General features: G+C 36.0%; 1 protein-coding gene across 1 annotated transcript; it reads left to right on the forward strand.

Annotated features, from left to right (window-relative positions):
* Window positions 1–47: 47 nt before the first annotated feature.
* On the forward strand, window positions 48–23,699 carry LOC139962148 (transmembrane protein adipocyte-associated 1 homolog). Its single transcript, XM_071962087.1, has 10 exons — window positions 48–250; window positions 4,377–4,622; window positions 6,190–6,322; window positions 7,115–7,204; window positions 8,580–8,732; window positions 10,962–11,069; window positions 12,720–12,780; window positions 14,541–14,643; window positions 15,461–15,541; window positions 17,834–23,699. The coding sequence occupies exons 2-10, from the start codon at window positions 4,402–4,404 to the stop codon at window positions 18,102–18,104; spliced, it is 1,221 nt and encodes a 406-aa protein (XP_071818188.1). The 5' UTR covers window positions 48–250; window positions 4,377–4,401; the 3' UTR covers window positions 18,105–23,699.
* The last annotated feature ends 5 nt before the right edge of the window (window positions 23,700–23,704 follow it).

Consider the following 23,704-nt stretch of genomic DNA (forward strand, 5'->3'; position numbering starts at 1 on the left):
CTTCCTACGGGAAAAGAAAACACAAGCAGCTTGGCAAATTACGGAAACTAGGCCATGGTACGTTTAAGTACATGATGTATCTGCCATACATGATAGCCTGTTGTTAGGCTGTTACATGATTTGTTGTAATGATCTTTTACCCAAGATTGCGAAAGACAAATTTAACTCACATATACACGGTGGATAAAATCAACTGAACTTCTTATTGAACTTCATCTCTTGTGCACGTATCCTGTACATTTACTGCTGAGTAAGTTTCGAACAACGTCGTGATTTCTAGATAAAGATTACCATAAACATGTATAGTTAGGCCTAACGTTAGGCTTACACTGTAGCTTCAGCTCGCCTAACTTAGGCCTATAGTATAGATACTATTACTAACTAGTAGTACTACTAGTACTACTACTATAGTCAGTATTGCGAATTTCGGAACACTGCGAAGTTCGGACACCCCTAAGAAATACACGATTTCACCATGATAACCTACAGCAAGAGCCAATTTCACGAAAAATTACGAAGCTACAGTTATTTTCTCTCCAAAATGACTTGTTTGATAGCATGTAGTTGTACTTACATATTTGTCGATAAAAGCAAGTTATTGTTTTAGGCCTAGGGTGTTTTAAAGGGTGTGAAGACTCACGCAAAAAGAAACGTCTAATGCCGGTAATTTGACCTAGTTTCAAATGAGGTGTAAACAGAAGTGTTAAACACTACCATCGATTCCAGAAAATACACACACAGCTTGCTACCGTCAGTAATAAGACACTAGAGTACAGTTAGTACATACATCTGCGGTCAATACCCACAGCACAATATACAAACGATACAGGGATGGACATCTCAGGTCCAGCTAAAAATAACAATTAAGGTATCATGTTTCATTACTGTCTGCATTTTGTAGCGACACGAACAAAACGTCACTTGCAAGCAACAGAAAGTTAACTTTTGCAGATGGCGGCACACGGTTTGGGGAGAGTCTTCAATGCCTTTAAGGCTTAGGTTTCAGAACTTCAAAGTGTCCATGCTACTAGTAGTAGTAGGATGGTGACTTCGAAGTTCGGCCACTTAAGACTTAAAACACCCCAAAACTAAATCTTCTGGTCTAAATCACCAGAAAATATACTTCATATGGTGGGAGAATTGTGTTTTAGTACGATACACGGCCAAACTTTCTTTCCTGCAAACTGTTTTCACGTTGTTTTCCAAGAAAATTCTTCGTGATTGTGGAACTGGTATTTCTTGCTAGAGTATTGCGAAGTTCGGACACGCAACCTACAGTGTGGCGCTGGTAAAAATTGGTGGCGCTGTTGCTCTTTCAGTAATTATGACAGACTGTAAACATCCGGATGCTGGGAAGAGTTAATGAATGGCCCTGTATTCTATAATTGTACCAAAACTTGTTTGATTGATGAAATACGAATGAAAAAATTCTTTCGTCGAATTTAAACTGAAATTATGGGATCAAAGTCCTACCTTAAAACAGTCGTTCTCGAATTTACCTCGGGCCTATATATACTCTATAGGCTATACTTTGTGTAAGTCTAGCCTGAAGGCTGGCCTAAAATTAAGTTAGGCCAAGAGACAAGATTAAGTTCCTGTGAACATAGGCTTCCCACATAAATGGTAGAATCAGACCTGTGAAAGATGAGACTTGATCCAAGGTATACTTCAAAACATCCATGTGCTCGTGCTGAGAATATCCCTACTTAGTTGAAAATATTGTAAACGAGTATTCTAGGTTTGTTCAATTCAGTGTGCCTTTGGGTTAGCCACATGAAATTAATAATTATAATTAAAGCAAATTGTGGAAGCTGATCGCTCTTCTCTTGCTGCACAGTAAAGAATTTAGCCGTTTTTTTTTTCGTGCAAATCTTTATGCCAATACATTTACGGCAGCAAATGGTGTGAGGCTGTTGGAAAGTTCATGTTCTTGAAAAGCAATAGCTGTAAGCCCAGTTAATGCTCTTCACCTAGTCACAAAAGAAATTTTGATTGCAGTGAAACGACAAAAGCAGACATAGTTTCCAAAAAGCTGGACTGACAATCCTAAAAGAGTATTGAGAACTCATATGTTCTACTGAATCAGATGTAAGGTAAAACAAATGGCATCTGCCTTTATTCAGTTAATGTTTCATCTTATTTTGTGACAAGAGTGTGATGATCTGGCATAATGTTACGACTTCTGGCTGCAGTACAACCAGCAAGTTATGTTACCAAGAAAGTTTTTTGTGCATTTCATGTAGAAGGTAGACGGTAGCCACTCAGATACTGATTGAATGGTGTGAAGTTGACAGAACATATATTGTCACATTTCATTGGCTGAAATATCCAAAGCTAGTTCAGCATAAAAAGTTGCATCATAAGAAAATGGTTTGCAGATTCTGCTCAAAATAAAACAGAAGGTCCCTGTTAGAATGAGAAAAGATACTAACCACTCATAATCACAACAATCATCATGTATGATCTTCAAAATAAAAGGTTTTGAAACATTATCAGAACCTTACAAAGTCTTTTTGATGTACTGTAGGCTAGACCTATGTTATTACTAGTTTCCTATTTAGTCTTCTGTTTGTTTTTTCAACTTGCCTTGCCGCATGTTGTGGTAGTTGAGGAAGCAGCCATCTCTTGTTACACAATATATGGCCAATTTAACCTATCATGGGGGTAGTGTATGGCGTAAGACAGTCAGGTATCAAAAGTTTATCGAACATTGCCTGCCACACATGCTCTAATTCACATAAATTGTAGATTGAAAACATTGACTAACAAAAAGTTTGAGTGAGTTAATAAATTTTCCTGACAAATAAGACCAGTTTTATGAGTGCAATTTGTTTTTAACACTTCCTGCGAAGAAAATATCGTACTCAGTTGGTCCAATTGTAGAACATTGTACAGATTTGATAAAATAAAATGAAGGCTATGTGAGGGAAATTGCTTATATTCATTTTCTTCATCTAGTCTACTTGTTATATTTCTCCTTAAATATACGTAGTGGCCCCTGGTTCTGTTTATTTCCTAACTCGAACCAACCCGCTCACACATTTTCTGTCCAAGTTACCGGGTGAGTTTGTTGCTGCCAATCCAACTTACAGTAGCCTTCGCCCATATTGACAGTACTTCGTACTATTTATTTGACCTTGGATAAGGTTACTAGTTGTCTAAAGGGAATGTGAAGTTTATAAAATACCAATACTTATGGTACATTCACATGATGGATGCATCCAATTTTGGAGTTTAAAGTTAGACGTAAATTTTAAAGGGAAAACAAAACATTATTTTTCAGTGTGCAAAAATGACGTCACAACTGTTTGCTCCAAGTTCACTTTTGGTACGAAAGGTGGCAACTTCAACTGTCAATATCTCAAAACAGTACATAGGAATTGAATGCAAATTTCACCAGAATGCTTAGATTATGTTTCTCTTAAAACATATCCAAAAGAAATTTTGACCTGGATTCCTGGACTATTCTTTAAAGTGGTTGATTGCATTCCACGCAGTAAGGTCACTTCTACACGGTACTGTAATTGGACAAAACACCACAATCCTGTTGATTAAGTACTCTAAGAAGTTTTGCCACAAATGACAGTGCTAGATGTCAAAGACCCCATATTTAGTGCACGAACTGTGACCATACTGAGGAATGAGAAGGAATCTTGCACGTACTTGTTAAAACTTTACACCATAGTTTATGTGATCTCTCTTTTATAGGCCTACTGAACCATTATCAAAGCTGTCTTTATGGTTTCAGAAGTTCTGAAAGCAGTGTCTACTCTCAAACAACAATTGGTGAATTCTTGTACATGAAAGTAGCAACACTGGTACAAAACAACGTCATGAATACAGCATGACCCAAGATGAAGACATATAACAATGAAAAGATCACTTTTCTGACATTGAAGTGCCAAAGTGCATGTATTTGTGACCCTCCATACTACAGGGTCTGTAGCTGGTTTATCCAAGAATGTAGGAGTACAGTAGCTAAGGAAACTTAAATATATTTTTCTGACAGTCTCCGATTCACATGCATTATACACGTAAATCTTGACCACAAAATAACAACAACTTATAAAGTTTGCTTACATTGGAACAAATCTGCTGAGACCATAAACCAAAATTACACCTCCGTTAAAGTCAGATTTTCGGACGACAAGCTTATAGTCATATTTTAATATCATGAGTAAACAAGGAACTGCCACATTCCTTATGAGCAAACTAATGTGTATATTACTCTTCACATCTAACATAAGTTGCTAATTAATTTTGCCAGGTTACAGTATATAAGAATATTACTAAAGTAAGTAGAATAAGGTTAATTCTGTATTATGTTAGGCTAAGTCCTTCACTTCACTTTTGTGTTAAAATTTTTTCTTTTGCAGGGAAAGGATCTAAGATTGGAGTAACATGGTTCTGGGACTCATTCCTGCACCCTCTACAAAACCACCGGATATATCCGTGGGTGGCAATGTTACAGAGAGTCTGATGAGTAGTACAGCACCACATAATGTAGATGATATGGTATCCGCCACTCTGATCACTGGTCTGACAACGTTGTATACCGAGGCACCAGTAACACCAAATCCATTCTGTATACAAATATTGTATGAAACCATTGGACATTCACAGTGAGCATTCTTTACTCATTCCACACTGTTTGCACTAGTACAGTAGTCTTTACTGGTCTGTTGAAGTGTACTGGTGCGGTTCACAGTCCTACCAGTTGTATCTAAAGTGCTACAGCTTGGTTAGAAAACATCATTCTGTTTCTAATGCATTCACTGTAATCAAGTATAATTTCAAAAATTGAACAGTCTGATTAGCCCATGTAGATTCAAATTTGTTGAGTGTTATCATAGTACTGATAGAGTTGTAGGCCCACACAGAAATATACTAGCCTAGAGAAGTATTATTCATAGATAATGTAAATCACTAAGATGCCATTGAGTTTACTGGGAGAATGTTCAACATATACAGTATGTGTGTTCTACAAACTTTTCTACAATTCAGTATCAGGCCATTTAGCTTCTTTGTGTATTTTGAATTCAAAATTCCAACCGTAAGAATTTGAAAATGCTTTCTTAGAAATAGCACCAATCCACAAGCATTTGTGAGTATCAAGCTTCCTTGATAGTGATATCAATGAAGTTAACCTCAAAGTTGCCCATGATTGGGCGTAGTTAACCTGCATATCAGTGTGCAAGTATGACACCTTATATTTGAGCATTCTTTGTCAAGTTGGTACTTAGTGTAAATTCTGGTAGGTTTCTTTCTTGTCAAATGACCTGGAATGGAACTTGAGTCATCTGAACTCTGAAGCAAAATTTAGTCAGGTCAAAAATGATCTGACAATGGTTAAAAAACCCATCCTTGAAAGGTTAACTGGTTGGGATGGCCCTGAAATTATCATTATTAGAAGTTATTATTAGGAACAAGCTCACACATTGTATGAGTTTCTGCACCATCGATGCTCTAGTATTGAGCCTTACTCAACACTTTGGATATAAGGTCACTTAACAGAAGAGCGAAAATTTACACTTTCTGCTGAATTTAAGCGTAAGCTGGAAAACTGAAATGGTAATTGATAGACAATGTGACTAGAGAAAACATTCTAAACTTAGGTTGAAATCTCATTTCAGTATCTTGTTCCTATCTCCAGATATGTATGTTTGAATGTAAACAAGTTTTACCTGATTAGCTGTTCCATACTTCAGAAAGTGACTCGTGCATAAAGGGGTCTGTGATGTCATCATTACATATGTTTTAAAGCTTTACTTTCCTAGTTTCATTGGTGTTGATATTCTACAGTTTGATACCTTCAGAACATTCCTGTAACTGTCAATTTACCTTCATTTAAAATTTCATCACTATGTATGCAACATGTTTGTAAGAACCTTGATCTTTCTCAGAAGCTAAATGAATTTTACATTTTGAAGAAAAACAGAGACCTTTTCCACCCCCCCCCCACTCCCCCTTTAAGAAAAGATCCATGATGACATCACTAACTCTGTTGTTTCCAGATTTAGTCACAAATTTAGAAATTAGGATGTGGTTTTGATATGCAACACACATATCACTACAGTGATTTTTGTCTATTTCTGTGAATTATTTCATAAAATGATTGTTAACCAGTTTATTTATCATTTCAGACAACTGTTTGTAATTGTTTTTTCTTGTTTTTTTTCATCTATACAGTGTTCGATACTGGGATTTAGCTTTACTTATACCAAATTTCTTTTTCCTGCTGTTTTTGCTGCTAAGATCAAGAATAGCAACCTTGAAACTCCGTCAGAGTAACAGACCAATCCTCTTCACCTTTTATGCATTAGTAAGTCATTTTATGCATAATTAGTAAGTCATTTTATGCATTAGTATGTCATTTTATGCATTAGTAAGTCATTTTATGCATTAGTAAGTCATTTTATGCATTAGTAAGTCATTTTATGCATAATTAGTAAGTCATTTCATGCATTAGTATATATATCATTTTATGCATTAGTAAGTCATTTTATGCATTAGTAAGTCATTTTTTGCATTAGTAAGTCATTTTATGCATTAGTAGTCATTTTATGCATAATTAGTAAGTCATTTTATGCATAGTTAGTAGGTCATTTTATGCATTAGTAAGTCATTTTATGCATAATTAGTGAGTCATTTTATGCATTAGTAAGTCATTTTATGCATTAGTAAGGCATTTTATGCATTAGTAAGTCATTTTATGCATTAGTAAGTCATTTTATGCATAATTAGTAAGTCATTTTATGTTTAATTAGTAAGTCATTTTTTGCATAATTAGTAAGTCATTTTATGCATTAGTAGGTCATTTTATGCATTAGTAGGTCATTTTATGCATAATTAGTAAGTCATTTTATGCATAATTAGTAAGTCATTTTATGCATTAGTAAGTCATTTTATGCATTAGTAAGTCATTTTATGCATTAGTGCATTAGTAAATGCATTAGTGCATTAGTAAATCAGTAAGTGCATTAGTAAGTCATTAAAGGAACAGTTTTATCAAGGAACTGCTCCTATTTTTGTTTCCTAAACGGTCATATACTGCTTGTATGTTTGTTAGTTTCAATGATTCAGATAGTTTCCTATCCGTATGACTTCTTTCCAGGTATTTACCGTCACTGTTGTGAGTGTTGCTCGGGCAGTGGTTTCTATGCTGGTAGATGCAAGGAAAGACGCAGGTGATATTGCAGACACAGTGAGTTTTACTTTCAATAGAACTTATCACTGCCAGTTCTAAGAATAGACCCATTTTCTTGAATTTTACAACGGTTTGTCACAAATAAAGGAGCACTAGAGTTAAGTATTGACTTAAATGTAACATCTTAACAGAAAATTGGCAGCTTAGAAAGGTTGCTTGTTTAAGAAGTTATCAAGATTATTTCTTTCACAGTCAATATCTGTCCTATCTCAGTCCTTGTTGACAAGAATTGCATGTCAAAAGATAATAATGTTATTTGTTTGTTTCCTACTGATGAAAGTGTTTGTACATTGTTTCAATTTCATGTACTGGTGAGACATGTGGGGGACAGTATACACTTGTCCTATCCCTGTAGTCATACCAGATGCTAATGGTGAAGGGATAGGTTGAACAAACATTACAGGACACACACTCGGAAAACATTCATGTTAGAAGTCTTATATTAGAACCAAGAGAAAAGTATATCTTCTTAACAAAGATATTATATAAGGAAGTCATACAGGCATAAAAGTAAACCGTTGACCAATCAGAGCAGCCTAGTAGTGGAGATTCTGCTACATTATGAAAGAATTTGAGACAAGAAAGAATTAGAGGAGTTTTCCTGCTAGTAAAAGGGCACTTGAACTATTTGTTTTTGACAAGCTGAGTGATACTTACACAGTATGCTTCTCTTACATTAGGGTTATAAAGAGTGCAGCTACTTCACACTCTAGGTTTCTCAAACAGTGAGGGGTACAGGTCAGGGTAATTATAGCATGTTCTAGGTTTCTCAAACAGTAAGGGGTACAGGACAGGGTAATTATAGCATGTTCTAGGCTTCTCAAACAGCAAGGGGTACAGCGCAGGGTAATTATAGCATGTTCTATGTTTCTCAAACAGCAGGAGGTACAAGCATAGGCGTAGGAGGTGGGGGGGGGGGGCTGCAGCCTCCCAACCAAATATTTTTGTGAAAATTCGGGCAATATGCTGAGAATGTTTTGGGCACCTACTGAGAGAAAAATAATTTGCAATGTGTTTTTCAATGGTTAAATGTATATTATTATTATTATCATTATTTTTGTAACAAATTCCCCAAATTATAACCAATATGGAAGGGTAATAACACGGAAAATGATTCTATGTTATTGGCATGCGATGTTATAACCGATTCATGCCTATATGATATGATATGCACATTAACATGTTGAACGTGTGCGGAGCGCGCGAAAAAGTTTGGTTACATTTTTCGGGAAAATCGTTACAGCCCCCCAAATCAAATTGGGCTCCTACGGCTATGGATACAAGGCTAGACTCAAGGTAAATTTCTTTATCCTGCTTGTAATATACAACACTTTCAGGTATGGACAATGGTTTGTTTCGTTTTTATTTTCAGCTCTTGTGGATTATAGTGAAGTTCTTTCTGGTTGGAGTGGAACTCTGTGTAGTCATTTTTGGTGTCGGTTTCAGCCATCTTGACAGCAATTCCAGCGTCATTAACATTATACTCATCACCTCAGTAGTCTCCCTAACATATTCCATAACTCAGGTATGAAGTATGACATTCATTCCATGTCTGTAATCTTAAACAAAAGGAGAAGCAAACCCGACTATTGTCATTATAAATGTATTGTTGTAGAGATGTTGTTGTAGAGATATTGTTGTAGAGATGTTGTTGTAGAGATGTTGTTGTAGAGATGTTGTTGTAGAGATGTTGTTGTAGAGATGTTGTTGTAGAGATGTTGTGGTAGAGATGTTGTGGTAGAGATGTTGTTGTAGAGATGTTGTTGTAGAGATATTGTTGTAGAGATATTGTTGTAGAGATGTTGTTGTAGAGATGTTGTTGTAGAGATGCTGTTGTAGAGATGTTGTTGTAGAGATGTTGTTGTAGAGATATTGTTGTAGAGATGTTGTTGTAGAGATGTTGTTGTAGAGATGTTGTTGTAGAGATGTTGTTGTAGAGATGTTGTGGTAGAGATGTTGTGGTAGAGATGTTGTTGTAGAGATGTTGTTGTAGAGATATTGTTGTAGAGATATTGTTGTAGAGATGTTGTTGTAGAGATGTTGTTGTAGAGATGCTGTTGTAGAGATGTTGTTGTAGAGATGTTGTTGTAGAGATATTGTTGTAGAGATGTTGTTGTAGAGATGTTGTTGTAGAGATATTGTTGTAGAGATGTTGTTGTAGAGATGTTGTTGTAGAGATATTGTTGTAGAGATGTTGTTGTAGAGATGTTGTTGTAGAGATGTTGTTGTAGAGATGTTGTTGTAGAGATGTTGTTGTAGAGATATTGTTGTGGAGATGTTGTTGTAGAGATGTTGTTGTAGAGATGTTGTTGTAGAGATATTGTTGTAGAGATGTTGTTGTAGAGATGTTTATAACTAGTACCCCCCCCCCCAAAGTATGAGGTGTAAAGTCTTGTTCTTGTTGGTATGTATCAGTTTTCAGAAGTCACTCATTGAACAACCATTTGTGTGTTAATGCCAATGTTTAGATTTGCTTCTTCTTTAATCAAAGAGTTATAGTGGAATTACTTACTCAGCATGTTGTTTATGCTCTGAAATATTAGACTTGTTTTCAGTTCGTCTTTCAGTTATCTTGTTACTGTACCCTTGCTACATTTATAAGATGTAAAATAACTAGACCATTCGGGAGTAAAGAGTAAGAATGTCAATTAGTCGTAAAACTCACTGTTTATATTCTGATTATGCAATTTCATCATCAACACCATAAAATCATCTGGAAAAAGCAGTTTGTTGCTTTAGATAACAACAGTCAACAGTTACTTCTACAATCACATTGGTGAACACTATGTGTACTGTATGTGTAAGAGGTATGTATTCCTGTATGATAATATGTAGGTACTTCTGAACAAGGTATCAAACTCTTGGAAAAATGACAAACTAAAAATGCAATTGATGCTCCATGTCTCGTATTGTACTGGCTTGGGGAGATGAAAGATTTGAGGTCAGCAGAGGTCAAACCATGTCATGTCATGTCTCATCTATGGAGCCAAATACTCAGAACACTTCAAAACAAATCTCTAGCAAAGAAGATTTCCTCAGCAGAGTGTCTAATACTACTTACTCTCTCTAACTGTAAAGGAATGATTGGTATTTGCTGTTATTAGTCATTTAGCAATATGTTTGGTAGTGTGTAGTAGGCACAGTATTGTGTGGTTAACAGCTAGTACTAGGTAAACATATCAAGATAGCAATATAAATATGTATTTGTTTACCTAAAGCCATCGACGGATTCTCAAATCCTTAATATGACATCATTGCATAATCCGCTATAGATGCAAAAGTTTAATATCCGTTTCAGGAAAGTCTCTTTGTAAGAAGAATTGACTTCCTATCTCTCTTTACTGTTTCTTGTAAACCAATGCACTTCCTGGGCTACCTTGTCCAACAAATTGGTATTTTTTTTTTTCCCCGTCATGGACCTCACACGTTGCATATTAGTATATTCAGTTATCTTCTTCATATTCAGCTGTGTCATTTGTCAGCAGTATGAATTGTAATATTATAATGTAATATCCATTGCATTCACACTGACATAAATTGCAGATTGGCGGTTCTTTGACAAATTTGTGATATATTTAGTATGAAAAGAAAAGACTTCCACCAGACTGTTCCCCTCATCTGCATGTCATCCAGCCTTACCCAAATCCCCTTTCATTTAATCTGTTGTATGACGAGTTGAAGTGCCTGACATAATACTATTGTATCTTGGCATTATTATTCTTATTATTGTTTGCATTATTTGTATACTTTGCAGGGTGTTTTGGAGTTGAAGTTCCCCGATGAACACTACATAAATCCGTATGATATATACTCCCATGGGGGTATGCTATTTTGGTCCATAAGCTCTTTCATCTTTTTCCTGGTGAGTTCTTTTCCCATTGTTAGATTACAATAGGTTGAAGTAATGGTTAGGAATCAGTATGTGGCTGTGTATTACATACAATATTCTACTTCTCAAGACAGACCTACAGTAACATATGATACCACGAATGGTATTCCAGCATTGCAATAAATTATAGGCCAATTGCTTGGTATGTTTAGAATATGGTTGATGTGGTACCTGTAGAGGTTTGTAAGTGGTAGAGAGGTTTGTATGTGGTTGAGAGGTTTTGCAGGTGGTAGAGAGGTAGGTGGTAGGAGGTATATAGGTGGTAGAGTTTGTAAGTGGTAGAGATGTTTTAAGGTGGTTGAGAGGTTTGTAGGTGGAAGGGGGTATGTAGGTGGTAGAGAGGTTTGTAAGTGGTTGAGAGGTTTGTAGGTGGAAGAGAGGTTTGTGAGAGGTAGAGATATTTGTAGTTTGTTGAGAAATTTGAGGTGGTTGAGAGGTTTGGAGGTGGTTAAGAGGTTTGTAGGTGGAAGAGAGGTTTGTGAGAGGTAGAGAGATTTGTAGGTGGTAGAGAGGTTTGACGGTGTTTGAGAGGTTTGGAGGTGGTTGAGAGGTTTGAAGGTGTTTGAGAGGTGTGGAGGTGGTTGAAAAGTTTTTAGGTGAAAGAGAGGTTTGTGAGAGGTAGAGAGATTTGTAGTTTGTTGAGAAATTTGAGGTGGTTGAGAGGTTTGTAGGTGGTAGAGAGGTTTGTGAGAGGTAGAGAGATTTGTAGTTTGTTGAGAAATTTGAGGTGGTTGAGAGGTTTGTAGGTGGTAGAGAGGTGTGTGAGAGGTAGAGAGATTTGTAGGTGGTAGAGAGGTTTGAAGGTGTTTGAGAGGTTTGAAGGTGTTTGAGAGGTTTGGAGGTGGTTGAGAGGTTTGTAGGTGGTAGAGAGGTTTGTGAGAGGTAGAGAGATTTGTAGGTGGTAGAGAGGTTGAAGGTGTTTGAGAGGTTTGGAGGTGGTTTAGAAGTTTGTAGGTGGTATAAAGTTTTGCCATACTGAATCCTTCTCTGAGAATGTAATCATGCTAAAGTCAAACCCTCATATCTTTCCCCGTTTCAACCAGATAGTGAATGAACTCTGGACCCTTAAATCACCTCGTAAACTGAGGGCAGTGACAGGAAGGCAGTCATTTAGTTTTCTGTAAACAAATGACATGAAATTATTACCACTTGCTGACAGTATTATTACATGATTTGTGTCGAACTAAAAAATAGTCTCAATGTTATGATTTGTTCATATCAACCATATAGTAGGTGTATCAGTTGTTGACAAATGAAATGTAACAATAACATTGATTGATGGTACCCCATAGTGTTTGTGTACCTTGTGTACAGTGTTTGCTTAAGTGCTGAGTTTGTTGAGGTGGACTATGAGCCAATCAAATCTCACAAAAGTATCTATTGACTTCTTGGGATATAAATCTCTGTATTATGATGGTTGTCAGTCATGTGTTCAGCCCTGTGCAATTATTACATTATTAACACTTTACATGTTTAATGAAACATACATGTATCGGTTTAAGACTTAGATCATATTACCGTCTATTGCTGAAATATTGTAACATTGAACAAGTCTTTAGCTGGAAATTCTTTACTTGCATAGGAGTCTGATAATGATAATGTTTTCTCTTTGTTCCTTTGCAGTGTTATTTTACTGTACTTATATTACCATTAACTAAAGTCAGAGAGAGAATACAATTACCAGGTCAGTAGAACCATCAGTACTTATTTCATAGGAAATTAATTGCTTCAAGAACTTGTGAAACCTTTAAGACTTGTTCCTGCTATCCTCTAATGTAGCAACATACAGCTACTGCACAGCTAGGCCATGATATATTTGTGCAGGGAAAACCAGATAATTACTTCTGATTCCTTGCCGTAGGCAAGAGGAACTGTACAGTAATTCTGTATTAGTTAGTTTAAAGAAAATGATAGTTTCTCTTGAGGTCAAAGGTCATTTGAGGTCAACAGAGGTAAAAGTCTGAAAACCTTGTAAACATGAAAGTAAAAGTTGACTGATACTTCTACTCTGTATGTGGATCCACCTTAGTCATTACAGGAGTCCTATTGTTTTAGGTGGCAATGAAAGGTTAAAAGGTCAATGCTCTTGTAAACATGATAACTTCAAAGGAAAGCTGGGATGAAGTTCATATATGCTATTTGGATCCACATTAGTGAGTACAAAAACCTATGGAGGTCAACAGGGGTTAAAATCTGAAAACATTGTAAGCAAAACTTATTGAAATTCTGCAGTGTTGGGGTAAATATTCTCACTTGAAAAATTGCAATGAATCACTAAACAATTTGGCTTTCTGGTTGTTTGTAAGGATTGCCTTGGCTTGTGACAAACATATATATAATATGAACTAAGCTATCTGAAGTAGATAATAAGTATAGTAATATATTGATATAAAGTCAGTGCTCATTATAGTATTCATCGGTTACTGTTTGACATATAAAGTCAGTGCTCATTATAGTATGCATTGGTTGGTTACTGTCTGACATATAAAGTCAGTGCTCATTATAGTATTCATTGGTTGGTTACTGTCTGACATATAAAGTCAGTGCTCATTATAGTATGCATTGGTTACTGTTTGACATATAAAGTCAGTGCTCATTATAGTATTCAGCGGTTACTGTTTGACATATAAAGTCAGTGCTCATTATAGTATTCATTGGTTGGTTACTGTCTGACATATAAAGTCGGTGCTCATTATAGTATGCATTGGTTACTGTTTGACATATAAAGTCAGTGCTCATTATAGTATTCATTGGTTACTGTTTGACATATAAAGTCAGTGCTCATTATAGTATTCAGCGGTTACTGTTTGACATATAAAGTCAGTGCTCATTATAGTATTCATCGGATACTGTTTGACATCCAATAAAAATGCAGTTTAGTAGCCAGAATTAGATGTTAATAAAATCTTTTCTCACTCCCTGTGAAATATTCAAGGAAACTCTAGTCTGAGACTTACTTCATTTCATAGGCTTTTAACAAGAAGTTTGTAAACATCTTTTTCAATCCTTTTTTAAATAGAGTATTACCTCTGAGTGGTAATTCACAGTATTCTAAACAGCTGTATTTGCTAAGGGTTTCTTCATACAACCATGTTTCATTGTTCCTCTGAGTGGTAATTCACAGCTGTATTTGCTAAGGGTTTCTTAATATACAACCATGTTTCATTGTTCCTCTGAGTGGTAATTCACAGCTGTATCTGCTAAGGGTTTCTTAATATACAACCATGTTTCATTGTTCCTCTGAGTGGTAATTCACAGCTGTATCTGCTAAGGGTTTCTTAATATACAACCATGTTTCATTGTTCCTCTGAGTGGTAATTCACAGCTGTATCTGCTAAGGGTTTCCTTGTACAACCATGTTTCATTGTTATGCTAGATATTTCTCTTGTTCATTGTTATGTTGTATGTTATTAACATGGTGTTGTACATTGTATTTCTTTACAGTGAAGCATTCCTTTTATATTTATGTGGCTACACTAGCAGTACTCTACCTCTGCCAGGGAATTGCAAGTCTTCTGGTTTATTTGGATTTTGACGGAGGATCCTGGTAAGTCTTTGAGTGTGTAAGGTTATGTACATTGTGACCAGAACTGAACCTAGAATTGTGTTTTGAAATGGTGATATTTAATATTCTTCAACAAAGCACCTCATATCATAAAACTAGCTTATATGTAGGTTGTCCCCTGTTCCATTGGGATTACATGGCAAAGCTATGTTCTTGCAAAGTGTAAGTCAGTTATAACATGAACCTTTGCAGAAAGAACTACAGTATTGCTACATAGGTTGTATAAGCATACATTTTAAATATGAAATTAAGTCCTCATAGATACTCATAGATACATGAACAAACTTGTATCACTGCATACACATTGTGTAGGTCCTCATAGATACATAACCAAACTTGTGTAACCTCATAACCATTGTGTAGGTCCTAATAGATACATAACCAAACTTGTGTAACCTCATAACCATTGTGTAGAGGTCCTTATAAATACTTTTAAGACTTCCTTTTGATTGTTGTTTACTCATTTGAGGTTTGCTCAAAAGGCCAAGAATCGCAAACAGGTAAATCTTACAAACATACCTTAGTTTAATTCATACTTGACCTTTACTTATTGCAAGAACCATATTTTCATGTCAAAAACAATTAAAACCAAAATAGTTTGTCCAATGTTAACTTTTTATTTGAATCACTCCATAGGCATTGGCTTTCTGGTTGTGTAGCCATGTGAGTTAAATGTTTAGTTATCACTGAAGGACTTGACAGAGTTATGACTTTATTTTTATTTGTTTGTCTTTATATGTCTTTGTTTGTCTTTATTTGTCTTCATATGTCTTTATATGTCTCTATTTGTCTTCAACAGTGCAACAGATGTCACTACCTTCCTTTACTTCAGCTTCTTTGCTCCTCTCATCTACCTGTCATTTTTACATAATTTTTTCAGGTAAGAGTTTGTATATTCAACCTTCTTCTTACATTTGTATTATCATACCCAGGATTCATCCCTTGTTTCTCAAATGGATTCTGGTCAGTTCTCTGTGGCAGTAGCAACATATCTTTGTTAGCCAAGAAATCACAAGTGGTAGAGTAGTATGGTTGGTAGAGTAACATGGTTGGTAGAGGAGCTTTGTTGGTAGAGAAGCATGGCTGATAGAGTAACATAGTTGGTAGAGTAACATGGTTGGTAGAGATGCATTGGTGGTAGGTTGGTAGATAGGCATGGTTGGTAGAGTAACATGGTTGAAAGAGTAACATGGTTGGTAGAGAAGCATGGCTGATAGAGTAACATGGTTGTAAGAGTAGCATGGTTGGTAGAGTAACATGGTTGAAAGAGTAACATGGTTGGTAGAGTAGCATGGTTGATAGTGTAACATGGTTGTAAGAGTAGCATGGTTGGTAGAGTAACATGGTTGGTAGAGGAGCTTTGTTGGTAGAGAAGCATGGCTGATAGAGTAACATGGTTGTAAGAGTAACATGGTTGAAAGAGTAACATGGTTGGTAGAGTAGCATGGTTGATAGTGTAACATGGTCGTAAGAGTAGCATGGTTGGTAGAGTAACATGGTTGGTAGAGGAGCTTTGTTGGTAGAGAAGCATGGCTGATAGAGTAACATGGTTGGTAGACTAACGTGGTTGGTAGAGAAGCATGGCTGATAGAGTTACATGGTTGGTAGAGTAGCATGGCTGATAAAGTAACATAGTTGGTAGAGTAACATGGTTGGTAGACTAACATGGTCGGTAGAGAAGCATGGCTGATAGAGTTACATGGTTGGTAGAGAAGCATGGCTGATAAAGTAACATAGTTGGTAGAGTAACATGGTTGGTAGACTAACATGGTTGGTAGAGTAGCATGGCTGATAAAGTAGCATAGTTGGTAGAGTAACATGGTTGGTAGAGAAGCATGGCTGATAGAGTTACATGGTTGGTAGAGTAGCATGGGTGATAAAGTAACATAGTTGGTAGAGAAGCATGGTTGGTAGAGAAGCATTGGTGGTAGGTTGGTAGAGAAGCATGGTTGGTAGAGTAACATGGTTGGTAGAGTAACATGGTTGGTAGAGAAGCATGGCTGATAGAGTTACATGGTTGGTAGAGTAGCATGGCTGATAAAGTAACATAGTTGGTAGAGTAACATGGTTGGTAGACTAACATGGTTGGTAGAGAAGCATGGCTGATAGAGTTACATGGTTGGTAGAGAAGCATGGCTGATAAAGTAACATAGTTGGTAGAGTAACATATTTGGTAGACTAACATGGTTGGTAGAGTAGCATGGTTGATAAAGTAGCATAGTTGGTAGAGTAACATGGTTGGTAGAGAAGCATGGCTGATAGAGTTACATGGTTGGTAGAGTAGCATGGGTGATAAAGTAACATAGTTGGTAGAGAAGCATGGTTGGTAGAGAAGCATTGGTGGTAGGTTGGTAGAGAAGCATGGTTGGTAGAGTAATATGGTTGGTAGAGTAACATGGTTGGTAGAGAAGCATGGCTGATAGAGTAACATGGTTGTTAGAGTAGCATGGTCGGTAGTGTGACATGGTTGGTAGAGAAGCATGCTGACAGAGTGCTACTTTGGCAGCCGGTTGTGTAAATATTTCGCAGTGTATAAACAATGTCAGGTAACTCTCTTGTTTGGCAAGGAATCACAAAGGTAACTGGCGGTCTGTTTAGACTTGCTCAAGTCTTCAGTCTTATATAAGGAATTATATAAAGCAAGACATGCTTAACACAATATCATTTTCTCCCTTTCTTGGGAAGTTTTGGATCAAAATGTTGTAGTTAATTGTAGTCATTTGGAACACCACAGCTTTCAGATCCAACATACTTGATGGCAAAGATGTAGTTGGTAGAGTAACATGGTTGGTAGAGTAGTAAAGATGGTAGAGAAACATGGTTGGTAGAGTAGTAAAGATGGTAGAGAAACATGGTTGGTATAGTACAATGTTTGGTAGAGAAACATGGTTGGTAGCAAATTCCAGTACTTTCTTCAATTTCTTTTCTCCACAAGAGACATCTTTTTCGGATAAAAGTTACTTTTAGGGCTTCGTTATTACTTTTTGATTGTTAATGTAAATGAGTTAGCTTTCCATTGTAGCATGATATTTTTGTTGCTGTGGCCTTCCTTAGATCAATTCTTAAACAGCCTCTCTTGCTATCATATGCTGGCCAGGATTAGGACATTGTTAATGTTAATGAGTAGCTTACCATTGTAACATGATATTTTTGTTGTTTTGGCCTTCCTTAGATCAACCAAACAGCCTCTCTTGCTATCATATGCTGGCCAGGATGATGACACTGATGAAGTTCATCCTCTACCGACCCCACCCTTTGTAATTTCAAAGGAGGAGCCTGTTGTCAACAGACAGACCCCACCTTACCAATCTATCTATGATAGTACAGAATTCCTTCATGGTAGCCCACCACAGATAACTGGACAGCTGGCATTCAGAGATGGCCAAGGTGATAATGAAGAAGAAACAACTGAGGGCAAACATGCTGTACCTACATTATCATAAGTACAGTGTCACAGTTATGCATAAAACATTACAGTCATGAATATTCAACAGTTTGACTAGGCTAGTAGTCTAGGCTTTCATTCATAGTTGAGTTCATGTATAGGTTAACATATGTAGTGGTCTACATTGAATGATGATGCATGTTAGCCTAACATGTAAGAAGGTAAATCTAATGAGTGGACAGTGTATCTTGAGATTGGTGTTGTATTACGTACAGTACAGGAAAAACCCTCGCCATCTGGGGAAAGTACAGTGCACGCCCAGATTTCTGAGAACGGACTTAAAAGTCCATGAGACTGGAAAGACTATTTTACCTGCTTCCAAATATTTCTCACCTTCTCAGGTTACCCACGCTCTATCCTGCCTACAGAACTCGCCAAAAGTTTTACTGAGCATAAGTTGATCATGATATTCAGATACTGTCACGTTGGATGTAAAGGTTTACCTTCGTGTGAATGTAATTTGAGACTTGAGTAACTATTTGAACAGTTTTAGAAAGAGAATGTTAGGGGTAAACTGGGGTGCTTGTTAAGGTCATTCACTGATGATTTATCCAATTAGTGAAGTATTGATTTCCAAATACTGAATGTTCATGACCTTAGCTCATACAAAACAGTTTAAGCTGAACTGAGGTGTGACTATAAATGTTACATAATTTTTTTTCTATTTTTAAATTTATTTTCCTTCGTAGCTGCCTAAAAGTTTAATTTACCAACGAGAATGCATTTAATGTTACTTCCATATATTTAAAATCAATGTTTGGTCATTTAGTTGTAGATTTTGTCAAATGAAGATCAGTCATGCAAACTGGAAAACTGATTGCGATGAACATGACCTGCAATTTTATCAACATTTTCAATTTCTATTTTGTGAGCTTTTGCAAAAGCATATATAATTACATAACTATCATCTCTATGCTGTGTGACAAAGATGTTGCTGATGAATTCTTGAATTCTTGCTCAGCCCTACCCTCCACCCTTATCTCCAAATATGCTGATTAACAACATTAATTTGCATTTGGAAATTGGACTAAAATCATACAAAAGGTCTGCCATTTGTGATGTCACTTTGTAGTGTAACTTCTTAACTTCCTTTGATGTGTCAAGCACTACTGACTCTTTTTTGAGGTGATTTTTAATTCCTTGCTGAAAACAAACAGAATCATTGCAGTCATGATGCCATGTGTGTGTGTGTGTATGTGACGCTCAACTTGTAAACACGATAAATCAATATTCTTAAATTGGATGGACTTCAAAATTTGTATGTAGATGCACTACATTCAGTTTGCAGTGGCTATTGTTTTGGCTGGGATCAAAGGTCATACCAGGTCACCACAGGTCAAATTTTTTAGACACAATATCTCAAGAGGGGTAGATTCGATGAATCCCATAATTGATATGTGGATGCCCCATATTAAGTAGAAGAATCCTACTGATTTTGGTGTAGGCCGATGATCATTTGAGGCCACCAGAGGTCAAACTGAAAACCTTGTAAACACAGTAAGTCAATATTACAAAGTTGGATGACTTCAAATTTGCCATGTACATGCAACATTCTCAGTTGCTATTGTTTTTGACTCGGATCAAAAGTCGTTTGGGTCGACAAAGGTCGAAGTCCGAAAACGAAAACATGGTTACTCAAAAAGCACTTGTTTGTTGAACTTCATACATAGTATGCAGATCCAGCTTGGTGGGTACAAGAAGCATATTGAAATTGGTGGAGGTCAAAGGGCATTTGCAGTCAACATTCTAAGTCAGTTTCTGAAAATCTCAAGTCTTGCTTGAATTATCATAGTATGTATGTAGATCCAACTCGGTGAGTGCAAGAACCCTACTGGAATTGGTAGAGGTTCAAAGGTCACATGAGTGTCAGGTGTCAAAGTCTGGAAACCTGAAGATGATAACTCCAAAATTAAAGCAACCATTAACTTGTGAATTCTCCTATGGTATGATTTTCTTTTAGTGAACATAGTTTGGTCAAATTCAGTTTAGGTTAGTTTTGTGAAGGGGCTCTATAGGTCTTCAACAAAATAGACAATCATCCAGGAAATAAAATCTGCTTTAAAGAGTGCATAACCTTGCTTTAACACACTCAGGAGGGCTCTTATTCATTTCACCCCCCCCCCTCTTAAGATTGAAGGGGTCAACAGGTAATCTCAAGTGGTCTCAAAATTGGCCAGTTTCCTCTGTGATTATGCTAGATGACTTTTGCTTTGGCAGTAGATTGTGAAAATACTTCACAGTGTATAAAACAAAGTCATGTAAAGCTCTCATTCATCAATAACAATTATTAAAGGGATGGTTCCAAGGTGACAAAACTGATTTGTTAGCTCAAACTTAGTGAAAGAAAATGTCCATTTGCTCATACATCTATGTGCCAATATTTCACATAGGAAGACTGCTCTTTCTGGATATTGACTCATTTTGAAATAAAAATTCTATACTGTAAAATCCTTACCAGTGGATGAAATGGTTATTGCTCCACAAGGGAGTGCTACAAATAAGAATTGAAAATCTCTGATCTCTGAGTTGCAAATTGCAAAAATATAAAAACCTTGTAAAAGAGCTGTAGCATTATTTAATGGCAATGTTTGGTGGTAGGTACCCTACTACACTTTGGACAAAGGTCATTTAAGGTCAACTGAAAACTGTAAAACAAGCTAAATCAATAATTGTAACTATGATGAATGTATACTTGGTATGTAGGTGCCCCTTAATAAGTTCTCGGCTGCTTTCGTTATTGGGAATGGTCAAAGGTTATTTTAAGTCAATATATGTCAGAATCGGAAATTCTTGTAAACTTAAAACTCCAATAGTAAAGCTGCAATGAACCTCATATTCAGAATGCTCATTCACCTTAGCGAGTGAAAGAACTGTGATGTTATTTGAAGAGGTCAAAGGTCACTTCAGTTCAGTTTGAGTCAGAGTCGGAAAACATCGTAAACATGGATGAACCTCATGCTTGGTACGACAGTGCCCCTCAATGAGTTCTCAGTTTCAGTAATGTTGTTTTGGTGAACAAAGGTTAGTCAGCTTCAAGGGGGCTCTCTATAAAAGACACAATTTCTGAAATACTCTTGAACATTGAACATTACATAGTCTGTCAGAAGATAAAATCTGTTTGTGAGACTTGCGTTCAGCGACTTCAACGTATTCGTCCCTCGTCACACTCTGAGCATCAAGTGGACACAGCAGGTTATCTCAAGTGCACTCAAAATTTGCCATATTCTCTCTCATAGATGGTTTTAGGAAATTGTCGAAATATTTCACAGTGAATAAACAAATGCTAGAACTGTCATACATTAATAACAATTGTTAAAGGATTTGTTATCAGAGCTGATTTGTTAGGTCAAAGTAAATGTCCATGCATTCTCAGAGCATCCATGATACTGTTTTCCAATTCTTTATTGATATTGATACATTATTGTATAAAAGTTGTATTCTAAAATCACTATCTGTGACTCAGTTGGTCGAGTGTTGTTGAGAGGTTGAGTGAGTATTGCGATATGTAATGGACTAAGGAATTTAAATTTCTGATCTTCTGGTTCTCACTTCCAAGTGAGTATTATAATATGTAATGGTTCAGGGAGTTGGAAAGAAGTGATCTTATAGGTCTCACTTTATAATTCTTGGGACAACTAATTTAAATTAACTTGTTCAACTAGCCCTAACAAGGAAATAATAGTTCTTATTACACAGTATAAACTAATTCTTGATAGAAGAGTGTAATATCTACAATATGACTAATTAATATTGTTATTGAAGTTCTTGATATGGCGATCCTGCACAATCAATGACTAGTTAATATACAATCTTGTTATTGAAGTTATTGATATGGCGATCCTGCACAATCAATGACTAGTTAATATACAATCTTGTTATTGAAGTTCTTGATATGGCGATCCTGCACAATCAATGACTAGTTAATATACAATCTTGTTATTGAAGTTCTTGATATGGCGATCCTGCACAATCTATGACTAGTTAATATACAATCTTGTTATTGAAGTTATTGATATGGCGATCCTGCACAATCAATGACTAGTTAATATACAATCTTGTTATTGAAGTTATTGATATGGCGATCCTGCACAATCAATGACTAGTTAATATACAATCTTGTTATTGAAGTTCTTGATATGGTGATCCTGCACAATCAATGACTAGTTAATATACAATCTTGTTATTGAAGTTCTTGATATGGTGATCCTGCACAATCAATGACTAGTTAATATACAATCTTGTTATTGAAGTTCTTGATATGGTGATCCTGCACAATCAATGACTAGTTAATATACAATCTTGTTATTGAAGTTCTTGATATGGCGATCCTGCACAATCAATGACTAGTTAATATACAATCTTGTTATTGAAGTTCTTGATATGGCGATCCTGCACAATCAATGACTAGTTAATATACAATCTTGTTATTGAAGTTATTGATATGGTGATCCTGCACAATCAATGACTAGTTAATATACAATCTTGTTATTGAAGTTCTTGATATGGTGATCCTGCACAATCAATGACTAGTTAATATACAATCTTGTTATTGAAGTTCTTGATATGGCGATCCTGCACAATCAATGACTAGTTAATATACAATCTTGTTATTGAAGTTCTTGATATTGCGATCCTGCACAATCAATGACTAGTTAATATACAATCTTGTTATTGAAGTTCTTGATATGGTGATCCTGCACAATCAATGACTAGTTAATATACAATCTTGTTATTGAAGTTATTGATATGGTGATCCTGCACAATCAATGACTAGTTAATATACAATCTTGTTATTGAAGTTATTGATATGGTGATCCTGCACAATCAATGACTAGTTAATATACAATCTTGTTATTGAAGTTATTGATATGGTGATCCTGCACAATCAATGACTAGTTAATATACAATCTTGTTATTGAAGTTATTGATATGGCGATCCTGCACAATCAATGACTAGTTAATATACAATCTTGTTATTGAAGTTATTGATATGGTGATCCTGCACAATTGTCAGCTGTTTCAATTTCACCATGTTGATCTTTTTGTCTGTCAGACATTATTGCCAAAATGAATTCTTTATTTTCAGCGTATTTATTATGATAACTTGGTTAGTTTGCATCTATTATTTCTAACTGAAGTGTCAAACAATTCTCATAGTTTTGATCCTAGATCCTGTAGCTTGTCTGCTGAGTTTGATACTGTAAGCTGTTTCTGGTTTAATTTGATCCTAGATCCTGTAGCTTGTCTGCTGAGTTTGATACTGTAAGCTGTTTCTGGTTTAATTTGATCCTAGATCCTGTAGCTTGTCTGCTGAGTTTGATACTGTAAGCTGTTTCTGGTTTAATTATTTAGTTTTATTATGTTCCTGTGAAATTATCAACAGAAAGTTTCCACCTTTTGTTGTTTTTAAATATGCTTTCTTTAATATCACTGGCCTACTAACATGTTGATTGGGTGTAACATTGCATGTATGGTATATGAAGTAAGAGCATAATTACTTTTACTGATTGCAGCTTCTAAGAGAATTTATAATGATGTACATATTTATATCAGTAGTAGTATCAATGTTACAATACAGATATTGGAAGATGAATCAGA

This window comes from Apostichopus japonicus, chromosome 20 (assembly GCF_037975245.1).
Source record: "Apostichopus japonicus isolate 1M-3 chromosome 20, ASM3797524v1, whole genome shotgun sequence".
Lineage (NCBI taxonomy): Eukaryota > Metazoa > Echinodermata > Holothuroidea > Aspidochirotida > Stichopodidae > Apostichopus > Apostichopus japonicus.